At 39.2% G+C, this 18,812-nt stretch overlaps 1 protein-coding gene across 1 annotated transcript; it reads left to right on the top strand.

The window, feature by feature from the left end:
* Positions 1 to 29: 29 nt before the first annotated feature.
* Positions 30 to 16,636, top strand: si:ch73-40i7.2 (FYN-binding protein 1). The gene is made up of 16 exons (XM_049587839.1): positions 30 to 187; positions 4,373 to 4,985; positions 5,842 to 5,956; positions 6,392 to 6,438; positions 6,582 to 6,619; positions 6,952 to 6,983; positions 7,828 to 7,960; positions 9,873 to 10,035; positions 11,530 to 11,680; positions 12,416 to 12,432; positions 13,017 to 13,077; positions 13,358 to 13,400; positions 13,721 to 13,883; positions 15,019 to 15,052; positions 15,246 to 15,283; positions 15,446 to 16,636. Exons 1-16 carry the CDS (start codon positions 185 to 187, stop codon positions 15,469 to 15,471), a joined length of 1,677 nt encoding a protein of 558 aa, XP_049443796.1. The 5' UTR covers positions 30 to 184; the 3' UTR covers positions 15,472 to 16,636.
* Positions 16,637 to 18,812: the final 2,176 nt, after the last annotated feature.

Raw genomic sequence — 18,812 nt, 5'->3', positions numbered from 1 at the left:
TCTACTGTTCATCCCATGCTGCTGCGCTGTCAGTCCCCCAGTTGCCCACACTGAATTACTGAGCATTTCCTCATTTGCAGTAAGTTTAGTGTCACAGGTCTGTACAGTAGCATCAGGCTGGATACTGAATCACTGCTGGACATGAAGCACTTTATCCATCAGTAAACCATCACTAAAGGCAAACATGGTAAGAAATTGTTATTTACTATGTTATTTAAGAAGTGCTGTTGTTGTTTTTAGCATATAAATCAATGGAGGGTTTGAAACTCCTCCACACCACCTTTCACACTTTAATTCTGGCCATTTCCTCCTAACCATCAAGGCGTCTATGAATAACCTGACTGCTGTAGAAAGACCATCAGCTGATTTTAATGTTTCAGTGGGGGTAAAACCTCAGTTTTCTTCTGTCATTCAAATACCTATTCATTAAATCAACTTTTAAAACTTTTAACCTGCTTTAAAATCCTGTGAAGGCGACGATCTGACCGACTGGCTGCTGTTGTTCTTGATAGCAATTACATCATTTTCACAGGAGAAGGGGAAGTTAGATTTTGAAAAAAAAGAAGAAAGATATGTTCACGCTGCTGCCGATGAAAGAAAGCTTTATTACACACAGCTATCACTGGTTAATGATTTACAGTGTGCTCAGTGCTGCTTTACTTCTACTTTTCTGTCTTCCTTCTCTTAAATTTCATGTTAACTGCAATTAAAGACTTCTTTAAATTAAAAAAAAGGCAAAAATGGTTGATATTTAGTCTTTAAATTGTTAAAAAAAAATCCTGTACTCCCTCCAGATTTTCTTCATGTTTGGGTCATTAGATCATCATGACCCCGCTAAAACCAGACTAATTATTGTAAATTTGACTGTTCTTAAATGTTCCAGCAATTAAGTAAATGAATCAACTACATTAAATGTCTGTTTTCTGTTACAGAGACTGGCTGGTGCGTAATATGTGACAAAAGATTAGTATCACCTGAATATATTCAGTCAAATTTAATCTGTATAGCAGCATTCACACAGGTTAGGGCAGTTCAAAGTGCTTTACAGACTGTTAAGCTCATGATAAGACAAATGTTCACAACAGGTTTCACTTTTTTGCCCTAATAGAGACCAATAGAGTTTATTGATATTTCAGAAAATGTTGGCTTTCACACAACAAAAAATATAAATATATAAATAAGTACAAAATGAGATTTGACTGTGAATAAGTAATTTTATGCGAATTGACTTTGTCTTTATTTTGTCACTTAGTCATAAATAAAATGCTTTCTCTCAGTGTTACCAGGTTTTCTCTGCAGTGCACCTGCGCAGCTACAATCTGTGGTGACACCGTTTTAAAAACATCTGCGATAATATGTCAGCGCCAAATGACACACTCGTACAGATGAACACACACACTCCTGCAGGCGCTCGCTTACTCAAAGTGGAACCCCATGTATGCGTGTCATCGGTTTTGTGGTGTAGAGAGAAAGGTTTTTGTCTGTTTCCTCTGTTCCTCGCATTGAGAGAGACGACTGCGAGCAGAGTTCGAAGCTTATTGGAGCAGGGGTGACAGTGCTGTAGGCCGTCTCTATGGTAACCAGCGCAGGATGCTGGCTGAGGTACAGAGGTGTGTGGTTGTGAGCACTTCCTGCTCTTCTTCACACTCTTTGTTTGGCTTTGTCACAACTTTAGGTGTTCAGACATTAGATGGTGTCATTTCTTTATTGTCATCATGTTTGTGTTTTCTCAGCATTACAGAGAGTGAGGTGCGTTCATTCATGACAAAATTTGCTTTTATTTCCACCATGTTTCCCTCCTTATCTCCTCCATATATGTGAGTCAGCTAACCAGCGCTCTATTAAAACAGTTTTCTGACTCCGCTTGCTGAAGTTAAACTCAGTCTGTCTGTGGATGACTGTAGCTCCTTTGTTTTAAACTCTCCTTCCTTCTTTTATTTCAGTTCATTTGTGTAGGTGAGAATGACAACATTCAAACCCCAGATAATGTAACAGGGATGCCTAAACATGAAAACCTCAGTTCTTACATGATGACTGAGACTCATGTCAAATTTTCGGTCTGTCTCAACTTTCATCTACCACAGATACATTTTAAAAACACTCCAAGGTGAATAAATGTACACTCCATACACATCATCTTTGTAAAGGTAGAATTCACAGCTGAGATATTGTATTGTATTTTACAGGTGTACCTAATAAAGTAGCCACTGAGCATAAAAACTCCCCTCACTGGGGCGTCGGTGGCTTAGTGGATAGAGCAGGCACCCCATGTACAAGGCTGTTGCCGCAGCGACCCGGGTTTGACTCCAACCTGTGGCCCTTTGCTGCGTGTCATTCCCTCTCTCTCTCTCCCCCTTTCACACTTGACTCTCCTGTCAATTAAAGGCAAAAACTACCCAAAAAATCTCTTTAAAAAAAAACAACAAAAAAACAACTCCCCTCACTAACACTGAGAGCAGCGTTTCACTTGGCAGCAGCGTGGCGTCAGTGTGAGTGTGAGGAACCAGACAGGAAATGGCTTCTAAACATCAAATTCAATAACCACAGCCAGAGTATTCAAACATAGACAAAAAAATCTACATGAAATCATTGCAGTAAATATTAGATATCCACCTTGGCAGGATACCAAACTCCGTCCTATAAAAATGTTTGCCTCGAAGTCATGTGACTGTTTTTATGAGCTTCAGTTTTTGCATGTTGTCATTGTCACACTAAATGACCAAAATTCCAAAGTTGTAACAGAGGTGACTTCTACATACAAAGACAGATCTCTAGAGGTGTAACTACCCTTTAAAAGTCTGCCATGAAATCTCAGATAAACATTAAAGCCAGGGACGCCCATCCATGACTGCTCCAAGCATTGGAACAACATCAAACTTTATCTGGGCCCAATCCCAATCATTATTTTTACTCCACCCCTTATCTTTCGAGTGGCACCTTGCCCCTCAAAACAAAAGTTACAAGGGGTAGTGGTTTAAATCTTCCTCTAAGAAACAGGACAACCCTTCAAGACCCTGACAGGCCCACATCATCAGTAGCCATCAATGCTGGCATTTACATAAACAGACACAAGTAACGAATTGCCGTTTTCTGCTGTGGTGATTTCCTTTGCGTGGGCTATAGGCAACCTCTTGCGGTTGCCAGGACGCTAGCGATTTGTTCACAGCTTACTTTTGTATAAGCTGTGAACACAAAAGTAAGCTCTGTGTGTGTGTGTGTGTGTGTGTGTGTGTGTGTGTGTGTGTGTGTGTGTGTGTGCGCATGTGTGTGTGTGTGGTGTTGGTGGTCAAGGGGGGTATTGAACATGTCAAAATGTAGCACTGTCATGCACAAATCCGCAATAACAATGTAATTCTGGCTAGGTAACGTTAGCTTGTTAACCACTACTGTACCAAGACATCGACATACTAGTAATTTCTTCTGTTATGCACTTTGTTTAGAAAAGGAAATTGAAACAACAAAAAATAAGATAACATGATCGTAATTATATATTTTAAATCTTTATTAACAAAGAAAATACCTTTGTGGGTTTCTTTTGTTGCTCGTACTGCCATCTTACCTATGATTTCTCATAAAACTCAGTTTGAAGTGTGTCTCTGAAAAACTTTAGCTTGGACGGCCATGTAGCCCTAACACTTGGCCCTACCCCTCTATTACAACAAGAATTGCGACACCTTACCCCTAGACATGAATACGCAAAGGGGTAAAGTTTGTGGTAGGGGCAACGAGTCTATTGGGATTGTGCCTTAGAACAATCCGATTTTCTTTCAGGAATGCACAGATCTGATGTGTCACTATGCTTTTCACTGCCATTCATTAAATCAGCTGTGGTTGTTAGTGTCTCTGACCTCATGCTAGAATTGAAATTCTTAATTTGTAGTGTGGTTAACTTACTCTAAATTTGGACTAGTGGAGCAGTGGTATCAGATAGTTAGACACTGACGATACCCTGAGTTTAAGTATCATATCGTCTACATAACCTCATCTCTACTATTGTTTCCATAAAAATTATTGATAAAACAGAAATTCTAACCACCTGTTTTAATTGAAACAAGATTTTATTGTATTGTTAATGATAATCTAATTCGTTCATGAAGATCACAATCTCTGAGAGGAATCATTTTCTTTCTGTTCCTGTAAAAGTTTTCTCTGCTGCACAGAGTCGGAGATTTCTCAGCTCTGTGAAGATCAAAACGACCAGGAAACTGTGTTGTTGCACAGTGCATTCTCACTTTGTAAAGATAGCATAGGGGTTTGACAAGTGTGTGTTTGTGAGCGTGGGGGGCATGCCGTGCTGTGTGCTGTGCTGCTAACTTCCTGCTTTAGAAACAGAGCAGCTGCAGTTGAGTTTGTACTCCTGTGTTGTTTTCAGGGGGAGACCGTCGACGTCAAGGCTCTGAGGGCCCGGTTCAACAACAACGCCAGCACCTCAGACACCAGCAGCCGAGACAGTGGCTCCCCAAAATCTCCACGACCTGGATTTGGAAAACTGATCCTGCCACTGACTGATAACGATCTGGCGCACCACAGACTGTCTCCTATGGTTCCCCCTCCTCCGATGGCCAACCAAGGCCTGGTGAGGTTTCCAAGGGCGGAACCGATGGCAGCCCCCATCCCCTCCAGACCTTCCTTCCCTCGACCACCTCCCAATCCAGGAGTCAGAGCATCGACCCAGCCTGGAGACCCCGGAAAGGTCAAGCAAAAGGGGGAGATGCTACAGAACATGATGCTGAGGCACCAGAGGCCTCCAGCCCCCAATTTCACCCCGGGTCCAGCGGCCTCTGCACCAGCTCCCACCTCCACCCCTCTACCGCTCCGACAGCAGCCTCGACAGAGAAGCGCAGGGGACGTGACCCCACTGAGGAGGCCTCTACCTCCCGAAGGACCCCAACCTTTGAAACCAAAACGGCCTCCCAACGTCAACCTGGAGCCTTTTCTGAGGTCCAACCGAGGACCTGCCCTTCCTGGTCCGAGAAAGAATGACGGTGAGTCTCTCGGGCTTTTTCACATCCATAGATTTCTAATTATGTTGAACTAATAAATGAAAGATGCTTTGGGTGTTGCTGGTGTTCACTGGAATTTATATCTCTCTGGCTCATTTTACTCATTTCTGCATAAAAACAAACACTTGAGGTTCATTCTTTTAAACAATAATTGACAAAATCATGACAGTGATGGATGGATTTGGAAGATCAGTCAACAGGCTTTGCCACAAAGACAAACTGGTTTATTTCCGGCCCTGCTGTCATTTTGTTTTTTCACAGAAGACATTTTGACATGTCACAGTAGGAAAACCTCAGGTGTTAACAATATTTTAATGATGGCTGAACTTGAACCTGCTTCAGTTTCAGGGTCCTGGTATTGTGCCTGTGGGCTCACTGTCACATTGTCATGGTTTACGGGGACACTTGAACAGAACAAAAGTATCGTTAATATTTTTAGTAACTCCTGTGCTCTTCTTATTGTGACAAGTCAAAATGTCTGCGCTGAAGAAAACAGACGATAGGGTATTAAACTTTTCTATTATTTTATCTCTGAATTTTAACTTCTGATCGAAAATTAAGTCCATTAAAATTTTGCCGATGGAGCCTCAAATACCAAAAGAAGAAAAAGAGCCCTTTGTAAAACATTAGTATCATTTTTTTTAAAATCCTGTCATAAATGTTTCATGTTAAAATGTGCTAATTAACAAAGCTCAGTAACAAGAAAGAAAACAAGAACATTTCAGCATATTTGTTGTGAATTTTTGCCTTTTTGCTGACTGTCCGTTCATCGCTGGTTCTCTGTCTCATGTAGCCCTGAATTTCTTTGCATTAACAACCGTCTCTCTGGTTCTCCCAGGAGGTTCCCCGGGCTCAGCAGGCAGAAAGATGCCTTTACCTGCAGTCGTCAGTCCTCCAAAGCCGCCACAACGATTCACCAAACCCAGCAGGCTGCCGCACCAAATTGCTTCCATGTGAGTTCTAAACTACTTCACATGATACTGGTGTTTTTTAAGAACCTGCAGAGATGTACATACTAAAACATAAGTGTCTATGTTTTTCATTTCATGTTATTTATTTTACATCTTTGAATACACAATTACTGTAATAAAATCACTGAGAATGCCACAATAAAACCTTAGTCATATTTCAATCACATGATGTAAAGATAGCCGGCAGGAAATTGTGTGAAAATTAATGTTACGCTTACATCAATGTAACTCACTTAAAGGAGAATAAATCATACCAGAGACTCTAATTTTGAATCTAAAAAAAGTATAAAACGAGAAATATGTGGGCACATTTTTGTAAATTGCTGCAACATCCAGGTGCCAAATGGTCTAAGATACATGTCGCATAATTAAATGCTTACTGATAAACAGCCAAACTTGCTTGTTTATTGATTGCAGGGACATTGAGGATAATGAGGACTTCTATGATGACATTGATAGGAACGGTAATAATCGCAGCGTGTTTACCGGGGCAACGTTCCTCTTGTTCCTCTGACACATTTTAAGTTTTTAAAATTTCCCTATATTATAATTAATTAAGAGAATGTGCCACTTTCCTTTCATGACTTAATATTGTGTGACTTTACAGAGTCCTGTAGCGACAACAGTTCACACTGTATGGACGGGGTAAGGACAAAAAACTGAAACTGAAATTTTAACTTACTGTAAATTGAGAATGCTTCCCATTTTAAGAGTTTAAAACCAGGCGGTTCCTCCTTTGAGAACATGTTGTTTTCTTCCCTGAAACTAGAAACTACAATTCCAGTTTACACTTGTTTGTATTGCTGGAATATTAATGTTCTATTGGTGAGACAAGTGACAATTAAACTTAATCTATTGTCGGTGGAGCAGAGAATGATTTTCTTACAATGGGTGGTGTTCTCCTTAAATCTAATTATCCTTGTTAATGAATTTAACTTTGCTATTTAAACATGTAAATAAAATCTTTTCTCTTGCAGGAAGATGATGAAGTGTATGAGTTTATTGACGAGTAAGTACTAACTTTCTGCCTTTACTGTTAAAACACTGTCTGTACTCGTTAGGCATGTTACAAGCCAAAAGCCGAAAGTGTCTGCAGCTCTTTAAACATGAAGCGGGACAGTGTTTCTATGTATTTCTGTTACTGCTGCTGTTATTTTTGCATCTACTGCAAGTCCTGCTAAAGCAGCTACTTGTGCAACAACCACAACTGCAACCACTATTACTAAAAAGACTTTTGCAATTATGGCGTTTTTGCAGCTGACACAACTTTAAATTATTCAAACTGACAACAACAATCTCTGCTCCATGAGACTTGAAGTCACACAGAAACAGCATTTTGATTTAATGTGTCAACACTGAATGTGCCACAGTTGTACGATGATACTTCTACCACTTCTCTATGGTTATAAGTTGTTTCTGTGATTCAACTTATTTTCTGTAAAAGAGGGATAGTGTCAGAACCAGGGGTGGGAGCATACTGAAATGTGGGTAGACTAAAACAAACTGAAAGTGAAGTTTGTGGGATATTGCAGTTCAGAAAACAGTTTAATGTAAAGTTCTCAGGAAATAAACATGTTGATTGTTGTCAGTAATTTAACATATAACTTTATTGTTCAGGTAAGCGCATGTTTTTTCATGTAACCACAATATACACCTTTTTCCAGAGAGTTAAAATAATGGTACTACCACGGAAAAGCATAGCTTCTTACTGCATACACAGCATCAAAGAGTCAGTAGCACAGCTGCAGACTCCTTTTAGTGGCTTGTCATTCATATTGTACGAATATACTGTTATGTGAACTGTCTAAAAAACATCACATTTCTCATTTCTCGTTTGAATTCTTCCTTCACAGGGACCAGGTGGAGCAAAATCAATTACATGCTGGGAAGCAAAACAAAAAAGATGCAAAGAGGCAGCGGGAGCAAGAGAAGAAAGAGCAGATGGAGCGTCAGAAAAAAGAAAATGAGTTGAGGAAGAAATTTCAGGTACCAACAAAGATGTCCTCAGTGAAACTCTGAAGTCCTGTTTCTATGACAGAAAATCAGATAGTATCACTTTTGAATTTAGGTGACATGGATGACAGTTTAGAGGGAAAATTTGCCACCTCTTATGTGAATGCCCAGTTAGTAAATGTAGCCCACTGAAGCAATAAATTCCTTAGTGTGTACTATACTGACAAATAAAGCTAAGTCCTGCTCATAGAGTTGTGCCAGCAGTGCTTTATGTTCCAGGATGCATTGCACACAAGTCTTGGCCACTCTCCACTACATTTCTTTAGCCATATTCTGGTTCAAACAAATACAGCTAAATATTTAACTCACCCAATACACTGTGAGAGGTGTCCTGATCATAACATCCTCTGCACTTATATTTGGGATACAAGCAAAAAGAGTGGTATCGAGAGCCAACACATTCTCATCCCAACTCAGCTGCTTTGTCAAAATATGATGCACTAGTTAGCCTCCTATGTCGCTTCTGGATGTTCAGGAAGGGCATGTCAATTTACAATCGTTACATGAATTGTGTCTTTTCAAGATAAACTTACAATATTAGTAAAACTCCATTGACTTTTGGTTTCACACAAGAAGCGAACAGCAGGCTCCCAGGTTAAAGTCCAAAGTTGTTTGACCCATCCAGCTCCTCTCACACCAGTCCTGTATGGACTTTCTTGCGCTTTACACTACAGTTGATGTCTGTTGCATAAGAAAAAGCTGTGGCCTGGTGCATATTAATTCATTCATTCATTAATTCATTCATTCCTTCATTCAAACTTTTATTTAAGACTCTGGAAATCAATTGAGGGAGACCCCCATTTTCAATAATGCCAAGCATGAGCAAAGACATTAAAACAATCAATAAGCAAACAAAGAACCATCATTCATACCAATTAAAACAGAAATGAAATCTTTCAAAACAACAAACAATTATAGCAATATATGATCGTTCAAAGCAGAAATACAGGATGATAAAAGTAGAAATATAGGATTATCAACACTTTATGGTATAGATGAATAGTTAAAAACATTTCTAATCAATTAAAACAAGATCTGAAATAAGGCATTTAAACAGCCATAATGGTGGCAGAGTGTCCAACTTAAAGGTCTTTTGCGGATTGTTCCATGTATAAGGTGCACTGTAAGAGAATTTTCCTAGTTCAGTTCTGATTAAGGGAGTGTGAAGCAACAACCTATTTTGTGAGTGAGTACCGAGATTATGTGAGGTCACAAAGTGCATTGGTTGCATTGGTTTCTGACGCCAAGGTCCACTGACAAAGTGGCAGTATCTGAGGACTGGGAGTGAGAACGGGCTGCTAGAGCACGCCCCCTAGAAACTAAAGCTGAAGTAGCCTGTAGTGTTTTGCCTCCAACTAATTGTCAAGGGACCAATTGTGGCCTTGTATTTCAGAATATACCATACATGGCTCGCCACATAATGTCAGTTAATCGAGCAAGTTCACTTGGCTTTTTTTTCCGTTTACCTAATAGTGGCGGGACTGTCACACAGTTGTTGACATGCACCAAGTAGGAACTATGCGGGTGGAACTAAAGTGTTTTTATAAACAGACGGTACACAAGCAAAGGAATGATTACCTTACAGCAGACATTTCCTGCTAGGTAGCAGAATATGGCCACAGCAAAGAAACATAACGTCGTTGCTTTTAGGAGCGGTAGAAAGTTGAATACTTTTTAACTGAAAGATGAAACAGTTATGTTTGTCTCATTTGTACGGCACGAAGCAGCTGCCTCCCTTATATTTTCACATTATCTATTCTGGCCCCCATTCAAAAAAAGTTAGGACACTCCTGTCTTGCATCCTGAAGCACTGACGTCTACATCTAAACCTCATTAATTTCTGTTAATTGATGACTTTCACAGTTTTGTTTCTCTCTTTCTGTAGTTGCAAGGGGAGGTGGAGGTTATTCATACAGCCAAAGTCCGGCATGACTGGTATGGAGGAGGAAAACTGGACCTCAGCGTACGACAAGGAGAGAGTGTGGAGATCCTCAGAGTGAAGAATAACCCCGGAGGCAAATGGTTGGCTCGCTCTCTGAATGGAAACTGTGAGTTTCACTTACATTTTTCTATCATGCATGTTTAGAAAAGCTTTCAGTCTGAACCTCTCTTTAGTGTCATACAGTTAAGTGAGGCATAGCAGCTTCACCTCCCTACATTAATCTTCAGTGATGTGTTAATATGGAGGCTAAACAACTGAAAGTTTATATCTTAAATGATGGTTGTTGTTGTGACAATATTTTGTCTTTTAAATGTGTAAATTGAGATATTAATATTTTTAAAGGTGACAGGCAAGTTTGTAGATCCTTTGTAGCTCAGTTCTATGAATTCAGCAGCAGCTTATGTGTGTGCGTGTGTGTCTGTGTGGTGGGTAATCATCACAGTACTGTAAGTCTCCACCCACCTGTTTGTTTTTTAACATGTTTTCAATTTACATGGAAATACTTGAAACTCAAAAAGAAACCTGAAATGTTGCATTTGTTACACTTTGGTTTGGTGGAAAAGTTGTTATTAGTAATAGCAGATTATTTCAATTCTTCCATGACTTTATAGTATCTTCTGCAATTATTGCACTTCAGCAGGCAAGGTGTGCGTGCGATGACTGATGTGAGTTTAGATCTTCAGTTTAAAACATTTTGTCTGGGCCTCGCTTCCTCAAAGGACCATGGTCCTGCCATGGCTCTAACTGTATTATGCATATAAAAATACGATGTATCATGTAATGCAGATGATATTCAAATCTCTTTGGGAAACCAAAACATCTGCTTACTGCACATTTCCTCTATTGTCTGATTAACCTCTGTAGTAAGTAATGCAAATTTGCAAGCAGTTACATAGAGGACAAGAAAATAATGAACAGGTTGAAGACAACAAAGAATTCAGTCATTTCCGTAACCACTTATCCTGTTGTGGGTCGGGGGGGCCTATCCCAGCTGTCATCAGGCGAGAGGGCGAGAGGTGGAGTACACCCTACACAGGTCACCAGACTAGCGCAGGGCTGACACATAGAGACAGACAACCATTCATGCTCACATTCACACCTACGGCCAATTTAGAGTCACCAGTTAACCTGCATGTCTTTGGATGGTGGGAGGAAGCCGGAGAACGTGGAGAAAACCCACACTGACATGGGGAGAACATGCAACCCTGCACAGAAGGGCTCCCTCACCCTGACTTTGGACCCCCCACACTGGGTTTGAACCAAGAGGCGACAATGTCAACCACTGCACCACCATGCCGCCCACGACAACTACAAACAACAAAGAATGTCGTGAATCAAAGCAGAGTAGCATTTTCCCCACTGATAATGTGACATATTTCATGACTATTTCAATTATCTTTAATTTCTAGATAAAAGAGAGAGACGATGACACATGAGATATGACACATGAAAATAATTTAATTTTTTTTAAATATATACAGAGACACCCAGTAATAATATTAATTATCATTCCTGTATTAGAGTTGTCTGAGTTGACTCACACACTGAATCATCGTTATGTAACCAAAGTACATCATCTCCATGTTGTGTTGCCTTGCAGATGGATACATCAGTAACACATGTGTGGATGTTGACTATGAAGCAGTGAAGCGCAAAGTGCTCCAGTCCAGAAAAATAGACACATCAACATTGCCTCCACCACCTCCAGACCCCCCAATGATGTTGAATATGGAGTTGAATAGTAGCAACAGGTAGAGTAGATCATGTTGATCCTGCCATATTTACTAGTGTTATCACGATACCAAAATCTTTGTTTCGGTACCAATACCAATATGAATTTCGATACTTTTCGATACTCTTCGGTACTTTTCTTAAGGAAAAATCCTTTTGGATACAAACCTTTAGAGCAATAAATAGTAGGGGTGTAACGGTTCCAAAAAAATCATGGTTCGGTAAGTACCTCGGTACGGACGTCACGGTTTGGTAACTCAAATGTCCCACCAAGTTTGTGTTGTCTCGTGTTGTCTCCCTTTGCAAGGCAGACTTTCTCTTGTCTTTTTTCACATGCGCCAGCTGCGAATGTTGATACAGGTGTTGTCATACACACCACTTGTGCAATCTGTGCTCCAATAGGAACAAGAAAGGCGTTTGTGTGCATAAATGAGTAAAATAAATTAACTAAATTAATGAACTGAGTCAATTTCAAAGTACCGGTATTTTCCAAATGCAGTATAGTACCGTTTGGAATACTCTAGTACTGCGGTACTATTTTAGTACCGGTATACCGTGCAACACTAATATTTACTGCTCTCTACTGTAATATTGTGAGAAAAAATATTTTAACACTCTTAAACCAACCTTTCCCAAAGCTTTTAAAGTATATTTTTTAGCAGCAATAATCTACTCTGAAATTGATCTAATTGTTCGGTTCTCAGTTTCACTCACATCACTTCCAACTAACATGCTATGTTTCCTCTAATCTGCAGCATGCTTCAAGATGATGGTAAGTGACATCACACCGCATATAAACATCACTGGCTGATTAGGATTAAGATTTATTTTAACTTCATCATTGCTCAATAGAAACTACACAGATGTGTGCACACTATAGAAATTAAAACGGAACTTAGCTCATTAATATAAATATCAGCTGTTTTTGGTTTCATCTTATTTCTTCTTCTATTTTTAAATCAAATTTTTATTTCACAAGTGATTCATAGAATTCATTGGTGAAACATCTTCAAAAGTCTACTCTTATTAAAATATTGTTCAAAATTAACATCTTTAACTGAACTTGAAATAATTGTATAACTCTCCACACAGTTTGCTGAAGCTCTGTAAGGTATTTGAAAACTTGAAAAATGAGAACTATGACCAACTTGATTACTTGAATATTTCTGTGAAATAAGCTATTTAACTTGTTTTCTTTATTTTATTCTTTTCTCACACAAGTGTAAATGATACATGTTTTTGATTGTTATTGTTTGTTTGTTTGTGTCAACAGATTTGTGACAGTTCGTGATTTGTATTCATTTACAGGAAGACAAGATAATTTGGCTTTATTGTACTTTTTTGTTTTGTCCTCAGATGACTATGATGATGTTCAACCAATGACAGAGGATTTCCCCCCACCACCGCTTGAAATCAGGTATCTATTTACGTCAGTTCCACTGAAACAGAGCAGGAAATTAGATGTTTGAGCTAGTGACACCTTAATACACCTCCAGTATCCGTATAATGTAAAGCTTTGTTTGTTTAGATATGGTATAATGCGAAACTACTTGAGGTAATGTTCAAAGACAGAAATTACAACAATTAGTCTGCCACTAATTTATTTTTCATCAATCTGTCAGACCAAATCTGAGAAAATGTGTGTTGTTTATTATTGTATTTAAATGCTTCTTAATAAATCATTCCTCTGTTTCCAGCATTGATCCCAAAGTGGAGAAGGAGCTGAAAAAAAAATTTAAGGTAAAATGTCTTCACACTTTCACACCAGATTATTTGGTTAAGTGAAGGATAAAGCAGAGTGTCATCAGCATAGAGACAGAAGGAAATTGTGATATTGTTTACTGTGTGTTTCTCAATTATTTGTCTAAAGGGAAATATGAATAGAAAGAAAAGAACAGGGCCCAGGGTGGATCCTTGAGGAGCTCCACATACACCCCACAATTATGAGAAGCATAATTTCCACATGATGCACATAAAATAAATATGTTATAATGTCCTCATTAATAAAATCACTGAAATGCAAAAAATGCTAAAAATGGTTCCCTGTTACTGTTACCCAGTATGACGGACCTCTCAGGGTGCTGCACACCATGATGGTGGATCCTAATAGCGTTATAAAGAGGCCAGGAGGGAAAGATCTGCCTGTGGTTCAAGGAGAAGTCGTGGACATCATCCAGCTCACCAGTAGCAAGAAAGCTCTGTGTCGCAACCGGTTTGGTAAATGTATGTAAACCCTTGCATCCCTCCTTGATAACATGTTATTTAAATCTTCAGCAGGTGATCCATTAGCAGTTTGTCAAGGTGTCCTGCTTTAAACAAGAAAGAGTAAGAGTTGATCTTTATTGTTGTGGCATTGTCATTAACAAAACAACAGTCATGCCAGCAGTTCTGTGAGGGTTCACTAAGGTAAAGCTGTGCTTTAAGCTAAATGCTAACAACAGCATGCTAATATGCTCACAATAAAACTGCTAAAATGCTGATGTTAATGTATATCGTGCTCAACATCTTGGTTTACCATTTTAGCATGTAGGGATGGGAATTGATAAGATTTCATTGATACCAATGCCATTATTGAGTTTGCTTATCAATGCAACCCTTTATCAGTTCCCTTATTGATTCCTGAAAAACCTTCTGTGTGAAAGAGAGATAGGCCTACACGGGTTCAGCATCAACACAACTGGACAACTGGATCTCTGAGTCCCATTCCTATCAGCATGATAACATTTGCTTATTAGCATTAAACACAAAGAAAAGTACAGCTAAGGTGAATGTAATTGATTTTGCAAATATTTCAACCAAATTGCTGGACAAATGAAAATATTGAACTGACAATGGCGCTAGATGAATAGCCAGGAGATTAAAGTTATTACAATTCATCCTTAGGGGACCATGAATGTGTGTTACTGGACCCTAACCTAAATGTCACAGGAAGTCATACAATTTAGCATTGAAATCTCAGGGAGATTTATTTTTTGTTTCCTTTGTTATTTCCTTGTGAATCTGGAGCACATTCTGTTTGATTACTAACACATCCAAGTAAGATTTATTCTATTGTTTTTCTTTTATTCTGATGTTTATTGAAAGTTGCCACAGCCTTTACTTGGCGTGACTGGCATCTGCTGTAAGGGGGATCATATATTGCTTCATAAGCTTTAATGTGCCGCTTTAATACAAGAAACATTTAAGATTCCTTCATGCTTCCAAAAATGTCATGAGAGTTTATGTTTCTCAGAGGATAATAGTTCAGTACAATAAATAAAATACAGATCATTGTGTAATAAATATACTGACAGTTGTATTTTACTAATTCAGTGTGACTGCTTTAACATAGAAGTCTGTTTTGTCTCACCACTCACAGATGGTTATGTGTCCAGATCTCTTCTTCTTCCAATGTAAGTGAAGTTGTAAAAAATTCTATTTTACAAATCTAACATAGTATGAATCTTTTCATTTAATCTGCAATTAATTTTGTTCTCATCCACAATTACAGCAAAGTCAATTTTGACTTAATGTTAACAAGTTTAAGGTCTTATATCAACAGAAAACATTTTCTGCAGTTAGTTAAACATCAGTCTTTCTCTACAGGGAAGGAGACATTTACGACGACGTTGACTATGCAGGCGGTGAGTTATCTTTGAATCTGCATGTTCTGTCATGAAAGCCATGTAAACTGTATCACTGTAATTTACAGTGTAATCTGAAATATTCACTTTTGAAAACCCATACATTTGTCTGACTTTTGAATTCATTTTTTATGGATATTTTGTCTTTCTTTTTTATTTCAGACGTCTATGACAACGACTCTCACTGATTATTAAAACATGTCAAACTAAACACACACTCACACAGAAGAATATAGACAGACTAAATGAACAAACTATATAACACCATTATTAACAAACTATATAAAAGTTACAAACTAAAACTTAGGCTACATCCACACTATAACCTTTTCATTTTAAAACACACAACTATTTCTATGTTCATGCCTAGTGTCCACACTGCTCCGGCATTTTGGAACTGCTAAAACAGAGACCTTTGAAAACGCTGCTGACCCCACTTTAGTTTGAAAACTCCAGGGATGGGTTTTATTCGAGGTGGACAGAAGAGGATACCTTTGACAAATGATAAGGACGCAGATATCAACATTTGTTTCCTGATTGGCTCTTAGTCACAACAAGCCAGAAAAATTATAGCAAGATCAACATACCTTATGTGGTTTCAACTTTCTTGTGTGGGTTCCCCTTTTCCATCATCAAGGCTTCCTCAAGCGATGGACAGTGGTCCCGGTGCCACTCTAACATGTCACCATAATTGCTTTGCAGAGACTTCCAATATATCCATCTTACTTGTGTTACTTTCAATAACAGATTCACCTCTTTGTCAGGTCAAGTAAAGAAATCCCAGGTCTTACTTTTCGCCATCTCTGCAGTGTTTTGTGGAACTAACTACTCCTTCCTGTTTACCTCTGCACTTACAGTACATGCCTAGTGTACGTGAATGTTCATGTGATATGTGGGATTATTTCTGGAACAGTGCTAAAACGCTTGTGTGTACAGAGACCATTTTCATTTTAAAATGCTGTTCTAAAATTTAAATGTATTAGTGTGGATGTGGCCTCAAACTATGTGAAAGAGGATTCAAACACAGCCCGAGCTCTTGGGGTCACAAACACACAAACTATATGACTATCTAACTATAAAAACTATATAAAACTAAAACTGTGTACTATATAACTAAAACTATACAAAACTATATAAAACTGAGGGACAAAAACAGATAATAGAGTGAACACACACAAACACACACACACACATACACACACATACACACACACACTGTGCTGAGAATAACAAACTTATCATCATTGCATTGTTTGTCAAACTGCTTGTATAGAAAGTGAATACACTATTACTGTAGCTTTGTGTATTGCTTCATGTCTGGGATAATTTAAAATAAATGATTTTTTTTTACTGGTATGTGTGTCCTTTTTTTTAATTGACTTTTTTCTCACTTTTTTTTTTAAATAAAATAGAGCAGTGCCTAACCACTTGAAATGTGATGTTTAGTAAAGTGAAAGAAGAGTTAAATGAAGGAATAAGGCAGATGAGGGTACCCAGTGGCTTAGTGGGTAGAGCAGGTGTCCTGTATGCAAAGGCAATGTCATTGCTGCAGTGGCTGAGGGTTGTGGGTTCAGTTCAAGCCTGCTGTATATCTCCTTATCCTTCCTGACTGATTCTTCTCTAGTTTTCTGTTCTGCTGGTGTCCTTGTCACTGCTGGTAGCATACCTGCAGACCGATCAGGTTGCACTGGTAGTCCAGCTCTTCCAGGATGGCACATCCATATGTGCAGGCGAAGAGGATTTGCTGCGTCTCCCAGCACAGTCTCAAGAGCATGGAGGAGATACCAGGAGACTGGCCGTAACACGAGGAGAGCTGGACAGGGCCATAGAAGGGCATCAACCCAGCAGCAGGACTGGTATCTGCTCCTCTCTGCAAGGAGGAACAGGAGGAGCACTGCCAGAGCCCTACAAAATGACCTACAGCAGGGTACTGGTGTGCATGTGTCAGAAACATTAGGCTGGCAGAAGGCCCTGTGGTCCCTCAACTGGGACCTGTGCTCACAGCCCAGCACCGTGCAGCTCCATCATTCACCAGAGAACACCAGAATTAGAAGGTCCCCCACTGGCGCCCTGTTCTCTTCACAGATGAGAGCACGTTCACACTGAGCACATGTGACAGACGTGACAGAGTCTGGAGACGCCATGGTGAACGTTATTGCTGCCTGTAACATCATCCAGCATGACCAGTTTGGTGGTGGGTCAGTGATGGTGTGGGGAGGCACATTCTTGAAGGGTCGCACAGTCCTCCATGTCATAGCCGACAGTACCCTGACTGCTGTTAGGTACCAGGATGAAAACCTCAGAGTGACTGTCAGACTTTATGCTGGCACAGTGGGCCCTGGGTTCCTCCTGGTGCAGTGGGCCCTGGGTTCTTCCTGGTGCAGCGGGCCCTGGGTTCCTCCTGGTACAGGACAATGCCCGGCCTCATGTGGTCGAGTGTGTGGGCAGTTCCTGGATGACGAAGGCAATGATGCCACTGACTGGCTCTCTCGTTCTCCTGACCTAAATCCAGCTGAGCACCTATGAGACGTTATGTTTTGGTGCATCTGACGCCACCAGGACCACCACAGACTGTTCAGGAGCTCACTGATGCCCTAATCCAGGTCTGGGAGGAGATCCCCCACAACACAATCCGTTGACGCATCAGGAGCATGCCCAGAAGTTACTGGTAGTGCAAATAGGCACATGGGGGCCATACATGTTACTGGGTCATATTATGAGTTGCTGTGATGAAATTCTGAGTGGGATCAGCCTTTGATTTAAATTTTTTACTTTGATTTTTGGTGTGATATTGAATCCAACCCTCAGTGGGCTCAGTGTTACTATAATTTTTTTTAGCAGTATTTTTTTTTAAAAACATAATAACATTAATAATAACAAGTATCACATCACAAAGATTTGTTTCTCAGAAATGTTATTTATTTGTTTTTTATAATGTCCCTTGTCATCGACATCAAGTTGATTACCCACTACATTTACATTAATATGATTAAATTCACTTTTATGAAATATAATATTAAAGGAAGGCCTACTGTGCATGTTGTTAAAGGAAAACTTCACCCCCATATGATTTGTATGTCAATTACTCATCCCATGTTACAGTAGATTTGGGAAAAAAACTTAGTTTAACTTGCATGTCTCCATGTTGAATGAAAAAGGTGAACATTCTTGATTAATTGAAGTCATATGGGGCCACATTTAACACTAGCAAAACTACATCAAAACATCTGTTTACTAACTCCCACACAACTTGTGCAGTGTACTGTAATCTAAGTCTCATTCATTTTTTCCCCCCACTGTTATTTTCTCCCCATTATTTACTGATTTTTTCCCCACCCCTAAACCATACCAGTGCTGTTTCTAATGTCAGAGTGTTCTACTCTTGTTCATTTTATTTATTTATTTATTTATTTATTTATTTATTTTTCATTTATTTTAATTTTACTTATGATAGTTAAGTATAGTTTGATACTATTTGTTTAGTGCTTTTTCTTATTTTTTTTTTAATGCAGGACTTTTACTTATAACA

This window comes from Epinephelus fuscoguttatus, linkage group LG10 (assembly GCF_011397635.1).
Source record: "Epinephelus fuscoguttatus linkage group LG10, E.fuscoguttatus.final_Chr_v1".
Classification (NCBI taxonomy): domain Eukaryota; kingdom Metazoa; phylum Chordata; class Actinopteri; order Perciformes; family Serranidae; genus Epinephelus; species Epinephelus fuscoguttatus.
The sequence above is the reverse complement of the archived record's forward strand: the minus strand, read 5'-3'. Positions and strand labels throughout refer to the sequence as shown.

What these genes read in the sequence shown, in the direction of transcription:
- si:ch73-40i7.2 (XM_049587839.1), top strand. An exon ending in TGGTCCGAGAAAGAATGACG is followed by an intron (nt 4,986 to 5,841) that starts GTGAGTCTCTCG and finishes TGGTTCTCCCAG; the next exon opens with GAGGTTCCCCGGGCTCAGCA. An exon ending in AGATCTCTTCTTCTTCCAAT is followed by an intron (nt 15,053 to 15,245) that starts GTAAGTGAAGTT and finishes CTTTCTCTACAG; the next exon opens with GGAAGGAGACATTTACGACG.